The sequence below is a fragment of the Macaca fascicularis genome, chromosome 6 (genome assembly GCF_037993035.2).
Source record: "Macaca fascicularis isolate 582-1 chromosome 6, T2T-MFA8v1.1".
Lineage (NCBI taxonomy): Eukaryota > Metazoa > Chordata > Mammalia > Primates > Cercopithecidae > Macaca > Macaca fascicularis.
In genome coordinates, this window is record NC_088380.1 from 91,311,991 (window position 1) to 91,327,472 (window position 15,482).

At 33.6% G+C, this 15,482-nt stretch overlaps 1 protein-coding gene across 1 annotated transcript in view; it reads left to right on the forward strand.

Moving 5' to 3' along the window:
• The window catches only part of RASA1 (RAS p21 protein activator 1), a 121,389-nt gene that overhangs the window by 55,848 nt on the left and 50,059 nt on the right, over positions 1–15,482 (forward strand). The window contains exons 2-5 of the mRNA XM_065546478.2: positions 6,680–6,832; positions 7,929–8,068; positions 8,690–8,756; positions 13,465–13,582. Of these exons, the coding sequence (XP_065402550.1) occupies positions 6,680–6,832; positions 7,929–8,068; positions 8,690–8,756; positions 13,465–13,582 (478 nt within the window). The remainder of the gene's footprint in view (positions 1–6,679; positions 6,833–7,928; positions 8,069–8,689; positions 8,757–13,464; positions 13,583–15,482) is intronic.

The window sequence follows — 15,482 nt, forward strand, 5'->3', positions numbered from 1 at the left end:
TGTGCTAGCCTTCCCTCCCTTTTCCTCCTCCCTCGCAACATTTGATTAGTGCATAACATTTCTTGGAGAGGTGTGGTTTTTTTTCTTCCCTTCATTATCTGTTTACTAGGGTGATGGGAGTTAAAGGTAGTAAGAACTTCACAATCATGGTTGAGTGCATTTCAGTGTAAACTTTTGTATTCTCACCTTTTGTATGTTAGTCTTTTAGTTAATTTTGGGTGGACAGAATGTATGATAGTGCTGTTTCTTTAGAAATGCTCTCTCAAAACTAAAACCTCTTGGATTCTCTAAATACATTACCTATTGAAAAAGGAAACAGCATTTCTGCCCTTACTTTGAACTAACTTGATCTGAGATAAATACATACACACATGCACGCATGTGCACACACACACATATATTCACACTAGCTATCTGGATATATACAAATATACCCAAGAATAGCTAAGATAAAAACATGCTCTCTTTTCCCCTTCCCCAAGTTTAAGTGATGCATAGTTGGTCTAAGGGGTACTACACCTGTTTTGCTTAGCCTAGTGGTTGTTCAAGTGAATTTACCAGTGACCCAATTTTAGTCTATCATAGTGATTTGAAAAAATGCCAAGTAAAGTCACTTAGTATGAGATAAATTTTCTTTACTTTCCTCTTCACTTTAAGAAATCAGTTGCTTTTTTTTTTTTTTTTTTTAAAAAAAAAAAGCCTTTAGCAGACTGTATTAGTCCATTCTCATGATGCTAACAAAGACAAACCTGAGTTGGGGTCATTTATAAAGGAAAGAGGCTTAACTGACTCATAGTTCCACAGGGCTGGGGAGGCCTCAGGAAACTTACAATCACAGTAGAAGGGGAAGCAAACATGTCCTTCTTCACATAGTGTCATCAAGGAGAAGTACTGAGCAAAAGGGGGAAAAGCCCCTTATAAAACCATTAGATCTCATTAGGACTCACTCACTATCACAATAACAGCAGCATGGGGGTAACTGCCCCCATAATTCAGTTACTTCCCACCAGGTCCCACCCACAACATGTGAGATGAGATTTAGGTGGAGACACAGCCAAACCATATCACAGATAGTAAGAATGTATTAGTTACACATAAATATGGGAGCTTTAGAAGATTTCTATGTTTTAGCAAATGCATACCAGCTTGAAATCACCAATTTAGTTTTAGAAGACACAAGCATGTGTAAGAAAGTCTGATTAGCATTTTGAGACTTGCAGAATAACTCCAGAAGTTTGTAGTATGATCAGGCACACAGACTCCCAAGTGATTCAGATGCAAAAGATTTCTTGGCAATTGGATTTCTGCATGTATGTTTCTCTGTAACTACTTTGGTGCCTGTCGGTAATATAACCAAAAGGAAAAACAAGTGGACAGTAAAAGCGATCTGCTGGTAACTTCTATTTAGTTTTCCTTTTATAAAAGGAAGTCTACTGATGTTAGCACTGGTTTAATGGTTTTCTGTTGTGTAGTAGACAGTTTTCATTTGGGATTGTCAAGTGAGTTGTAAATAATTGTATAGTTTCAATGAAATGCCTGTCTGCATTCACACTAGGATATTTTCTCATTGCACAAATTTACATATTTTTCTCTGATCAAGTGAGACAGATTATAAAACACAAAGGCCTCACTAGGGCCCCTCAAATGTGTTCCAGCAATATGCAGCAGCCCCCACCCCCATTTTTATTTCCCCCGAGTCAGGGTCTCTCTCTGTCGCCCAGTCTGGAGTGCAGTGGCACGATCTTATCTCACTGCAGCCTTGACTTCTCAGGCTCAAGCTATCCTCCCATCTCAGCCTCTCGAGTAGCTGGGATCATAGGCTTGTGCCACCATGCCTGGCTAATTTTTGTATTTTTTGTAGAGGTGGGGTTTTGCCATATTGCCCAGGTTGGTCATGAACTCCTGGGTTCAAGCAGTCCCCTCCTCAGCCTCCCAAAGTGCTGGTCTATAAAGGCGTGAGCTGCTGTGCCTGGCCACAGCACACATTTATAAAAAATGTTCATGTGATTCCAAATTTAAAATAGAGTGATTTCTGTGCCTTTTTTAAAATTGTTCACTTATTTCACATGCAGTTTTATCTTAGATGTATGATATTGTATATAAATTGATTTGTATTTCTAAAAAAATGAAATTAAGAAACTCCATATCTACCTGTAAAATTTCTCAACAAAAATTTACAAAGCTAGCTGGGAAGACATGTATGTACTTCTTGAATTTCCTCCTGCTGTTCCTTTTCCCCAGTTTCCTTAGGCAAGGAAGAAGAGAGAGGGAAATTTACTTTTAAAATAGGAGGACATAAATGCTTTATTATTAACGTGTTGCATTAAGCAGTTTTAAGTCATAGTATCTCAAGTACCTACTATCCTTTATACTGCTCCCCAACCCCTAAAATATACACACATTGGGAAAAGAATGGGGGTTCTTTGAGGGTTTCCTTCTAGAGTTGCCAGGTGAAATAGAATTTCTGGTTTATTAATAGTATGGCACCTGCAGCCCCAATTAATTTGAATGCTTTATAATGTTCAAAAAGAGTTTTGAGAAAATTTCTTCCTAAAGTTAATGCCTTAGTAGAAAAAAAAAGATTGATTTCTTCTGTCCTCTTCCCCAAATTACATGGAAAGTAAACAAGACTGGAAAATAGGTAATTGAGACTAAGATGATTCACAGATTGATCACCTATTATGCAACAGTCATAAAATGTGTTAGTTTTTTTGAAGAAGTTTGTTAGTCAGTCCCATAGCCTTTGAGTATCCTCTATTCCCCTGTGATATTGGTTTGATAATAATTAAGCTAATATTTACTAGGTTCTTGGTATCCATTAGGTATTCTTCTAAGCAACTTTATATGTGTTAGCTCATTTAATAATAGTAAGCCAATGTTCTGTGAGGTGGACACTATTCCTTTTATAGATGAGGAAACTGAGGCTCGGAGATATCTGCCTACATTTGCGCAGCTCAGTGGCAGAGCTGGGATTCAAAGACAGTGGCTCTAGAGTCTTAACCGTTCTACTATAAAGCCTACGTAGTAGTTTTCATTTTTGTATTTTTTTTAAAGCAATTTAGGACAAGTCATTAATTTTGTTCTGAGGTTGAGATAGAAATTAATTTCCCTAATTTACAAGTCTCTACTAAAAATACAAAAATTAGCCGGATGTGGTGGCACGCATCTGTAATCCCAGCTACTTGGGAGGCAGAGACAGGAGAATCACTTGAACCCAGGAGGCAGAGGTTGCAGTGAGCCATGAGAGCATGGCACTGCGCCCCAACCTGGGTAACAGAGCGAGACTCTGTTTCCAAAATAAAAAAAGAAGAACTTCCTATGTTGACGTTAAAAAAGAGGTTTTTGTTTTGTTTTGTTTTTTACATTGGCAAGGTGGTTCAACTAGATGACTTATAAAGTATTTTTCAACGTTGTTTTATGAGTCAACACTTCTTCCTTCATTGGACAAATACTTTTAAAACTTATTATTGCTATGTGCCAGGTATACTCTGTGCTATAATTGCCACAAATGTGAGCAGATTTATAAACTTTAACTTAGGTGATGAGCTATTATTTGGTAATCTCATGTTAGAGTATTCTCATACCACCAGTATAACTTTTGTGCTTATGTTTCTTTGAGGTATTCTAGATTCCAGTTGAATTATTTTTTTAATTTACTTGAAAACAGTCACCAGCAAATCTGCTCTTAAAGAGATATAATAAGGCTTTGACTGTGAAGACTTAAGAGTAATAGTGGGGTTGATTAAATATGTTTTCTTTTATTTCTTTGTAATTCTATTGCTGTGACTATTTGTAGAGGCAGAAAGTGTAGCATTTTAAAAAATTGAGTATTTTAGACAACCACTCCCAAAGTGTTCACTCTTGGGAAAAGTTATATCTTTGTTATTGAGAGTATATTTTGTAAAGGCATATCCCATATATTTTATACCTAGAATAAAAAGAATTACAGACTTCAGAAAGTTAAGGTAGACAACATTTTCTTGGCTACTGGGGCTAATTAGAATGTATGATTCTCTGTGCAGGGCAGCCACCTTAGGGACTCTGAATCTCTCAGTAGGGTAAAATTTTTATATTTATGAAAAAGATTGTGGGTTAAAAAAAGGTTGAGAAATACTGTTTTTGAGTAAACCCAAGGACTGGTGTTTAAAGGTTATATAGTATTTTACCTAGGTTCTATAAATCTGTAAGGTGTCTGAATCAAATCTTATAACTTTGGATTTATTGTGATTTATTTATAAAACATTTAAGGATCAAATCAACTACATAAATGTTTACAAGCTGATGGCTGGATAATTTAATTGCAGTTTATAGTCATAAGAATTGACATGTTTTGCTTTACGTGTTTGAAGCTTATGACCTTTTGACATGAAAGGAAATTGCTAACATGTAGGAAATAGTTACTTATTTAGATTAATGTCTTTCTCCTGAACTGACTTATCCACTTGAATGCTCAGATCTTACTGAAAGTACATAGATGTAAAAAATCAGCTCAGTGTGGTGGCTCACACCTGTAATCCCAGACTTTGGAAGGCTGAGGTGAGCAGATCGCTTGAGTCCAGGAATTTGAGACCAACCTGGGTGACAGGCAAAACACTGTCTCTACAAAAAAAAAAAAAGCTGGGCATGGTAGCGTGTGTCTGCAGTCTCAGCTACTTGGGAGGCTGTGGTGAGAAGATGGGTTGAGCCCGGGAGGTGGGGGTTGCAGTAAGCTGAGATTGTACCAGTGCATTCCAGCCTGGGTGACAAAGTGAGACCCCCATCTGAAACAAAACAAAGCAAAAACAACTAAAAACCACAAATAGACGTATATATCACTTAAAATTGTAAGTCAGATATTTATTGTACAATAGTAATTGTGTAATGCCTCCTGTATCTCTGTGTATCATTTCATGGTAAGTTCAAAAGATTAAGGAGATTAAATAAAACCTTTTCATCTTGACACTGCGTAAGACATAACAGAAATTTAACAAATAACAAGTACACAAAAATAGAGATTTGCTTAAAATTGTCCTTAGTTTTATCTTTGTTGGGTATATAAATCTGCTCTCTGGGATAGTTCTACTGCTTTAAGTAATGAGGAAAGCACTAGTTTCATATTCTAAGGATAACCTAAGGATATCCCTTATATTTTCACAGCTAAACTTACAGCCTGAAATTTCAAAATTTTATTCTCTTATGTTGTTAAATTATAGTTCCTCAGGGGACCTTTATGATCTCTGGTGTAAACTTTCCATTTTAGAATAAAAAAATCCCTGAGCTCTTGAAAGTTAAAATTACTTGTCATTTGTCTCAAAGATGATGGCTGAACTAAGATTAGGATTTTAGAGGAATGCAGTATTGATTGCTCTTTCCCTTCTTCCTCTAATACTAACAGTTTACAATTATATTTTTTGTTAAGTTGTAATGGAACTCTGTAAATAAGTTCATTATTTTCAGCCTTATGCATAAGGCTCTATTTAAAATAGGTTGATTTTAGAAGAAAACTAAAAGTGATTCTTTCCATAAGTTTTAAGTTTCTGTGTTTTTGTTTTATTTTTAAAAATTAAGGTGTCAAAAATAATGAGCTTTTATTACAACAAGCTTACAAAAATAGTCATAGTAGCATAATGCTTTTATCATTGGCTTATTATATATTATATAAAATACATACTACATTATTACAAATGTAAGATTACAAATAAACTGAGTGGTAAAGCTGAAGTACTATAATATGTTACATAATTTAATATATCAATGTAATATGAATGTTTGTTGTTTTTCTCTGAATGTTTCAAATTAGGCTGTAAGTATCTAAGGATGAGTTTGACTAAACTATGAAAAATGTAAAAATATTTTATAACAGTTACTTTGGAGATTTGTTACCATGCCTGTATGATACTTCTAGTACATTTCTAAGCATGTTTCAGTTTATATCAGTCTATGAGGCTTTTATAGGCATACTTGGTATCATGGATGATGCTAGAGTTATAGCCAGTTTCTCAAGTAGATCATTTGATAGTATGTAGGTAGAATACAGTTAAACTGAGAGCAAGAAGGGTGAAGAGACAAAGGTGCTATTTATTCCCCCAAATGTTTGTTAAATAAATTTGGAAAGTTGAGTGCAAATGTAAAATGTATAGTCATGGAGTAGATTATCTTAGAGCCAAAGGGATTAATCAGCTTCATGTTCAAACAGGAAATTAAAATAGCATCCTTTAGACAGTATAATTCTGTTTTCCTGTCTCAGGGCACAAACACTAAAATGGAATAAAACATTTTATATTCTCATAGGTTCCATGTGCCTTGTGAAGTCATAGTTCCTCAGTATAAGATCGAGGTAGTAAATTCATCATTTCCATTTGTTTATCTTATTTTTCTAAGTAAGGATTTGGTTGCAGTAGTGTTTATATTTTGAATAGCAGGCAATCCTGGAAGTAGGGAGATGGGTAGAAATGGAAGAGATTTATATATGAGATGACTAGAACTGAGCTTTTAGAACAAATTAAAGACCAAGTAAATGAGTATTTTTTGAGAGACTGAGGTTGAATTGAGTTAAAATTGGAATAACTGGTTCAGAGTAAAATGTAAATGTTTAAGTTACATGTAGGCATTTAAAACCTCTAGTAGTATGTTTTTCAAGTATCACTAGAAATTTTACACTTGCTATTATATTGTAATATCTTCTCTGTTTTTCCCCTAGGTGGTATCACGGAAAACTTGACAGAACGATAGCAGAAGAACGCCTCAGGCAGGCAGGGAAGTCTGGCAGTTACCTTATAAGAGAGAGTGATCGAAGGCCAGGGTCCTTTGTACTTTCATTTCTTAGCCAGATGAATGTTGTCAACCATTTTAGGTAAGTCTTTATTCCTATTGTGAAGCCAAATGGTGTAGCTATTTTGATATAATATTCAAAAATATACCGGTATAATAAAGGTGAATGACTCAGTAACAAATAATAGAGAAGGAAGCTTGTTTTCAGTCAAGTGATTTAATCAGTGATTTAGAGAGATTCTTTTGAATGTTTACATTTTTTGTTTAAAAACAGTATATTTGGGCATTACTGTGCTGATCCTCAAATATATTTATAGCTTTTAAAGTATAAAGAATTACAAATAAACTTTGAGCGGCAAGTCTAAAATAAAGGAATTGTATACTTTTAGACTGTAGAATAACAAAGAGTATAGGAAACCCTGTTTAAAACTCAAATTTTGTGTCCTCTATTTTAGCTTCACTGTTCTAAAACTCTTTGCAGACATGCACTTCAGTGAAACAGGCATATAAATTTTCAAGTACAAATATTCTGTATATATAAACATATTTACCCATATTGTATTCTATTTCATTTTTATAGAAGAAATTGAAAAAAATCATCTAATGCATATAGTGTTAAATGATAAAATGTTTTTGTTGTACCCTTGGTTTTTAGATTTTAAAATAAGGTTCAGTAGTACCATGATACCACATGTAGTATGTGAAATTATTCCTGTACTTTGTTGGATATATATATCTCTTGAAATATTTCTTCAAGAGATAATCTTTCAAGATTTCAAAATATCTTTCAAGAGATAAATATATCTCTTGAAATATTTCAAGAGATCTGTGAGGTCCTTTAAGCCAGAGAAAACTTAACTAACATTGTGAATTCAGCCTTAAATATGGAAAGTGAGAAGAGGTATCTGAGGGTGAATTTTCAAATATTTGATGGAATTCTGTAATTGAGGTTTATAAGCCTGATACGTATTTCACATCAAATGCATGCATATATGTAAGAGAAATAGCCCCAAGTAATTTGCTGTGATGAAGATATTAATAAGTAGTATTTTAGTATAAGGATATAGTTACAAGGAAAAGAGTATGGAAATTATGGATTTATAATTTCTTTATGAAACTCGGTCTTTAAAATTGACTGTAAAGATTTTTTTATACTGTATTTTTTCCTGTTCAAATAGGATTATTGCTATGTGTGGGGATTACTACATTGGTGGAAGACGTTTTTCTTCACTGTCAGACCTAATAGGTTATTACAGTCATGTCTCTTGTTTGCTTAAAGGAGAAAAATTACTTTACCCAGTTGCACCACCAGAGGCAAGTAAAATGAATAAAATATTTTTCAAAACTTTGTTTTTCAGTACAATAGTGGGTTTAGCTATTGCTCAGTTTCTTATGTTTATTATAATTCAAGAAGTATTTGTTGTATTAAATTTTAATTTGGGTTATAATGTCAGAACAAAATGGACAACTTCTTTGAAAAAAAAAGAAAACATTTTTCAGTAATTTTGTGTTTAAGTAACCAGATTAAAAAAAAGTACTGTTTGGTGATAGCCTAACAAATATTTCTGAATGTATGAGAAGAAATTACTGATTTCATAGTACTAACCGTGACTTTGCTGCAAGATTCTGAAATGCCTTGTGTATCATCAATGAAAGGTTAACTTATATGTTTCATGTAGTATATTTAAAATGAAATCATTCATATTACCTTATAAAAGCATATTGCTTATACTTAAAATATAATTTTCATAAAAACAAGAACAACAAAGAAGGCTTTCTAGGCACTGCATATTTGTAGTCCAAGTAAAAATGTATTTGAATGATCCCATGGAATTTCTAATATGAATTTTTATTGGCTTTATGTGGATATACCTCTTTTGCCTTTAAGATAAAAAGACTATTTTTTTAAATCCTTTTTTTTTTTATGGTTTCTAGCCAGTAGAAGATAGAAGGCGTGTACGAGCTATTCTACCTTACACTAAAGTACCAGACACTGATGAAATAAGGTATTTTATAATCTATTCTCATGTATAGGCATTTGAAAGAGCTAGACTTCGAGGATTTATTACTCTTGGACTAGGAAGCTTTTGAAATTTGAAGAAACGGCATACAGCAAGGTGAAAGAGCTTTTGATATTGGGTCTGTTGGTCCTGTACCTCTGGGTTGACTTATTTGTTCAGACTGTGATTTTGAATCAGGGTGGCCTCAGTGAATATGACAGGAGAAATAATTAGGTTTTATTACATTGTCTCTCACAAAGTAAGGAGAGTTCTGTTTCAATCTATATCCTATTTAAATTTTTGTTACCACGTGACATTTATGCCACAGCTATAAAGGATAAGCTTCTACTTTATGTAAGGGGTGAATAATTTTAAACCTTAGTAATGTTATAGAACTATGCAACATGTTAGTTTGTAGTTTTATTTCTCTATAATTATATAATTTGATAATCAAATTATGTCTTTCTATAAGGTATTTAAATTTCTAGTGGAAACTTTGTTTCTTACCATTAATTCTCATTTAATTCTTACTGACACATTTTTATTTGTAATCTAAACTGGAAAGGCCTATAAACGACAAAGGAGAAAATGCATATATTAAAGAAGAACAGTGATGAATTACAAATTTATGAATTTAGGTAATTTTTAAATTTTTTGTGGGATTATTTAGGACAGCAGTTCTCAAAGTGTGTTTCATGTAACTATGGGGATCTTTGAGACTCATTTAGAATGACACTGGGTATTAGTCAGTGTTCTCTAGAGGAGATTTTTTATGGAGAATTGGTTTACACAATGGTAGATGGAGACAGTAAAGACCCACAGTTGGCTGTCTGTAATCTGAAAACCCAAGAAAGCCAGTGGTATAATTCAATCTACATCTGAAGACCTGAGAACCAAGGGAACCTATGGTGTAAATCCTAGTCTGAGGGCAGGAAAAGTTGAGATGAGATGTCCCAGCTCAACCAGTGAGGCAGAAAAAAGGGATGAATTTCTTCCTCCTCCAGTTTTTGTTCTGTTCAGACCCTCAGTGAATTGGATGATGCCCACGCACATTGGGGATGGCAGGGTACTGTCCTCTGATTCAAATGCTAATCTCATCCAGAAACACCCTCACAGAGAAACCCAGAAATATAATGTTTAATCTGGGAACCCTACGGTCTAGCCAAGTTGACACATAAAATTAGCCATCACAGTCCATGAGATCAGATTATTTTCATAACCATACTAAGACATAATTTGCCTTTTTCACCGTAAATTTTACAATGATAGTACAAAAGCAATGTATGGTAAAACTGCTGGTGCCTTAGTAGAAATCAAGGCTGTGGCACAAAAGTGTACAGTATTCTTTACTGTTACACACTTGGAGTTAATCAAAGACAGTTTCATTTAAGAGTGTTACTGATGAGGGACTAAAAAATATTTATTAAATTTTGACCTGTGACCACACACTTTAATCTGTATGATGAAATGGGAAGTATGTATAAAACACTTCTGCTGTGTGCCAGAGATCAGTGTCATGAGGAAAAGCAGTGAGTTGAGAGCTGAACTAGTTTGTTCCTTTTTTTTTTCCTTTTAGAGACAGAGTCTTGCTCTGTTGCCCAGGTTGGAGTGCAGTGGCACCATCTTGCCTCACTGCAGTCTCCAACTCCTGGGTTCAAGGGATTCTATGCCTCGGTCTTCCGAGCGGCTGGAATTACAGGCGTGTGTCACCAAGTCCAGCTATTTTTTGTTATTTAGTAGAGATGGGGTTTTGCCATGTTGACCAGGCCAGTCTTGAACTCCTGACCTCAAGTGATCTGCCTGCCCCGGCCTCCCAAAGTGCTGGGATTATAGGCATGAGCCACTGCACGTGGCTTAGCTGTTACTTTTGTGCATACTATTTTCACTTAAGAGAATGTTTGACATTTTTTGAAGAAGAACAAAGTAAGACTATTATTTCAAGGAAAAAAACTGTTAGTGTTTGTTGCCAATGACAAAATTTGAGTTTTGAGTAAAACTTTGAATTTTAGACATTCTGTGTTGGCCATCAAAAGTTTGACAGTTTCTGAAATAATGACTTCTCTGATGAGACAGGCAGTGATAATAAAGAATGAGGTTTTTTTGTTTTGTTGTTTTGTTTTTTGTTTTTGTGACAGTTTCGCTCTTGTCACCCAGGCTGGAGTGCAGTGGTGCCATCTTGGCTCACTGCAACCTCTGCCACCTGGGTTCAAGTGATTCTGCTGCCTCAGCCTCCTGAGTAGCTGGAACTATGGGCGCCTGCCACCACACCTGGCTAATTTTGATATTTTTAGTAGAGATGGGGTTTCACCATGTTGGCCAGGGTGGTCTTGAATTCCTAACCTCGGGTGATCTGCCTGCCTGGGCCTCCCAAAGTGTTGGGATTGCAGGCGTGAGCCATCATGGCTGGCCAAGAATGAGAGGTTTTGATAGTGTATAATGTGTTAACAACTAGAAGATATAGATAGCTTGGTGAACTAATATTTTCTAAAAGGTCGATGCATGTTGTTACAAAATTATGCATGGGTAATTTGAAATGCAAGATAGACCAATAGATGTTACTGGAATGCATACAGAAAGTTCACTGATAAATAGTTTTGGATTCCATATTACAATTAACTTTCAAGAAAGTACCGCTCATTGAATTTTTGGTGTGATTTAATATAATATCTATAATCATCTGAAAGGGCTATTAAAATACTTAGCCTTTTCACAACTACATTCTTAGGTGAAGCCAGATTTTCTTCATATGCTTTAAGCAAAAAAAAATCAAATAGCAGCAAATTTAATAAAGAAACAGATATGGGACTCCAGCAGTTTTCAGTTAGGCCAGGCATTAAGAGATTTGCAAAATTATAAAACAGTGATATTCTCACTAAATTTGTAAAAGTTATATTTTTCTTATTTTTAATGAGCTATTTTTAAAGGAATTAGTGAATATTTTAAAACATTTGTTTTAAATTTGAATATGGTAAATATCAGTAGATATCCATATAAATAAAAGCCATTTAGGATGTCAGTTTTTAAGAGAGTAAAGAAGTCCTGGGAAACCAAAAAAGAAAAAAAAAAAACAGCTGATCTAGGAAGATGAGAATTTAAACAATACTTTGATGATACACATTTGGATTTATGAGTCTTTTAAAAAATTTATGCATACCTGTGAATTTTAAAATAAAAATACCTAAAAAATTAATGATTTAATAAAGCGCTGTAGCCTGTTTTAGGGGGGAATAATACAAAATAATACAGAATGAGTTATGATTAGGTTTTGTTACTACTAACAAGCTTATTTAAAACATTTTTTTGGTTTTTGCACAATGAAAAGTTGTTATAGCAGCAACAAGTAAACTTGAAATTAGAAATATCTCTTATGACTACTTTTAACTAAGAAATGAAATTTACCATTTCACGTGCACCCTATTTTTACTCATAATGATTTTCTTTAATGTGCTTATTTAGGTGGTTCTAGAAAGGAATAATTTAATTGGTTAAGTGGTAATGTCTGCTGCCATTCAGCTAGTGAAATACTGGCCATCATTAAGAAGGATTGTAGAATCAAGATAGAACACAATATTCTATGATTATTCAAATATTGAGTTAAATGTTATGTATCAGTTCTGTTGTCCGAAACATTATCCAAGAGACAGTGAAGCTGGAGATAGCACAGAGAAAGTAGTTAAAGCTTTCAAGGATAGGAGAAGAGATTTACTTAAATTTACTTAAATTTAGATTACTAAATTTACTTAAATTTAGATTTTGGTTTGTGAAGATTAAAATCAAAAGGAAAATTGCTGGAAAAAAAGACAAATACAGTTATAGATACAGGGTTAATGGTACCATCAACAAATCTGGAAACTTTGTGTTCAGACGCATTCTTTTAAGCCTGAAAGGACAAATTCAAGGATTACTGATGGTTTTATATTGATGAAATACATCTTGTTATATAAATAAACAACTTGTATATAAATAAACAACTTGTTATTTCCATAATTGTGTGGAGGTGGAAAACATGTAGGTTTCAGTAAAAGGAAACTAAGTTGTATCTCTGTACTCTGTACTCTTAAATTGGTAACAGAAAAAAACATACATGCCTTTCTCATAATATATCCCTTGGTACCACTTTCAGAGAAAGAATGCTGTACCCATTGGATGATGGGTATCTGGGTGAATTAAATAAGCCCTAGTTTTTTTACAGGAAAAATGTTAACTGACATAAGTATCTACATCATGCTTATCTAAAATAAACAGTTTCTAAGTAACTCTATATCTTATGTATGTATAATGTGTTAATTATATTTGTTTTGTGTTTTTATTTTATATCTAACCTACATCTGAAAGAGTAATAACATTGAAACATAAGTTTTTCAATTCAGTTTTCTTGTAGTTACACCCCAAAACCTTCAATATATGTATAATCAGTTTCTGTTAACAAGTTGTAATTTGAATCTTTAACAATAATTCAGTTATATAGATAGTGCAGATACTATTATCAGACACATTGTACTCATGAGGAAATTAAGATTCAGATTATTTATTATCTTCAGGAATTGACATGTAGATAATGCCAGAAATAAGATACAAATTTAGAGTGTTTGACTCTTAATTCCTGGCATTTTTCAATATAATACTATCCTTATCCTATTTTGTGGTATATGACTATTCTAATTTCTGTATTTAAAATTTTTAATTTTAATAACTTTAAAATTGCTCTTTTCAGTTTCTTAAAAGGAGATATGTTCATTGTTCATAATGAATTAGAAGATGGATGGATGTGGGTTACAAATTTAAGAACAGATGAACAAGGCCTTATTGTTGAAGACCTTGTAGAAGAGGTGGTAAGTTTTGTTCTTTTCTTCTCAATTCTAGATTCTAAATATTTTATAAATTTGGATCTTGTCTATAATCAGAGAAAGTAGCTATGAATACATTTCTTTTATAAAAGAACTGAATTGAGAAGTACAAGGAATTTTTCATTAAAATCTATTATAAGTATAGTTAGTGTGGAACATAATCAAGCTAGCATATTATAATACATAACTGCCAATATTCAGAAAGCTTGTGTGAGTTTCTGTGACTTAAAAATATATTAACATTTGTGCTTTCTTTTGAGACAGAGTCTTGGTCTGTTGCCCAGGCTAGAGTGCAGTGGCACGATCTCAGCTCACTGCAACCTCCACCTCCCAGGTTCAAGCATTTCTCGTGCCTCAGTGACCCAGCTAGCTGGGATTACAGACATGTGCCACCATGCTCAGCTATTTTTTTTTTTTTTTAAATAGAGACAAGGTTTTACCATGTTGGCCAGGCTGATCTCAAATGCCTGACCTCAAGTGTTCCACCCACCTTAGCCTCTCAAAGTGCTGGGATGACAGGCATGAGCCACCGTGCCCGGCCTATTTATGCTTATTTTTATTCTTTTTTTTTTTTGCCCCCTTTTTCTTCCTCATAAGTGAAGTTATATCAGTCTGATCATGGAATCTCAACTGGTTACACATGTTTGGTTTTAGATTCTTTATCTTTCCAATATATGTGAAATTCCAATATATGTGAAAATGAAATTTTCCAGTAAACTTGGAAGATTTCATTTATATTATACATATATTATCACATGGTTCTACATTTTGAATCTCATCCTTGTTTTTGTTCCATCATATAATACGTTATCATATGGTATTAATTACCAGGTGCATTTTTAATAACAGGTCAGCATTCAAACAGCTTTTATATTTCAGAGATAATATTCAGTATCAAATATACATTATAACTTTGGAATTCTCCTTTTCCTTTCGGATTTTTCTAGTGAGATGGAGTGGCTTTCTGTTGTCTTTTACAGCCCTCAAAGCTACTGTTTTTAAATTATGCCACAGACCTGATAATATGCTGAAGATTATTGCTCCTGGAAGACTGCAGTGGAGAATATTTTTTTTTCCTATTAATTCTCTTACCTGCCTATTCTGGCAACCATAGAAGTAAAACATACTAAGTAGAGGTGGAAAAAGTTGAGGAAATGGTGTGATACATTCCATACTCATAGTCATATAGTTATTTAGTAAAAGAGCTAGGATTAGGACTCCTAATTCCTAGATTAGTATTCTGTATTCTACAGTAAAAGAGGATATTTATTCCATATAGGCAAACGGTATTCATACTGAAGCATCTTACTATCTATGATAGTTTTCCTATAAAATGTGTTTGTTACAACTCTTAGTTTGGGTTTCCCTCTCCCTGCTGTACCACCATCTTCCCAATTCTGATTACTTAAAGGAATTGCACTATAGTTGAACTTTTCTTGAGCTCTTGGAATTCTGGATCAAATTTAACAAGATAAACTTTAATATTAAAGAAAAGTGAAAATTACTCAATGTATACAGAAAAATAATAATAACAATCCAAACCAGAATAAGGAGACATGACCTCACATCAATACATAAGGGATCAAGGAAAAAGTTAGTAACTCAGTATGAGTGAATAATGTGATGTGGTTGCTAAAAATGAATATAGTAAGTAACATTATAAATTAATAGTGGAATAATTCCACATCAGTTATAAACAATTTTCACTCCAATGTGTAGAATAACTTTCATGATGGGCTTTATTAGAGTGTAGTGAATTCCTTATAGATTGAAAAACCATTTGGACATCTAGTTTGTGAAGATGTTTCAGACATTCAGTTAGTAGTTAGATTTAAGGAATTTCTCCTTCTAAAATTCTAATTACTGTTCCCCAAACACATTTATA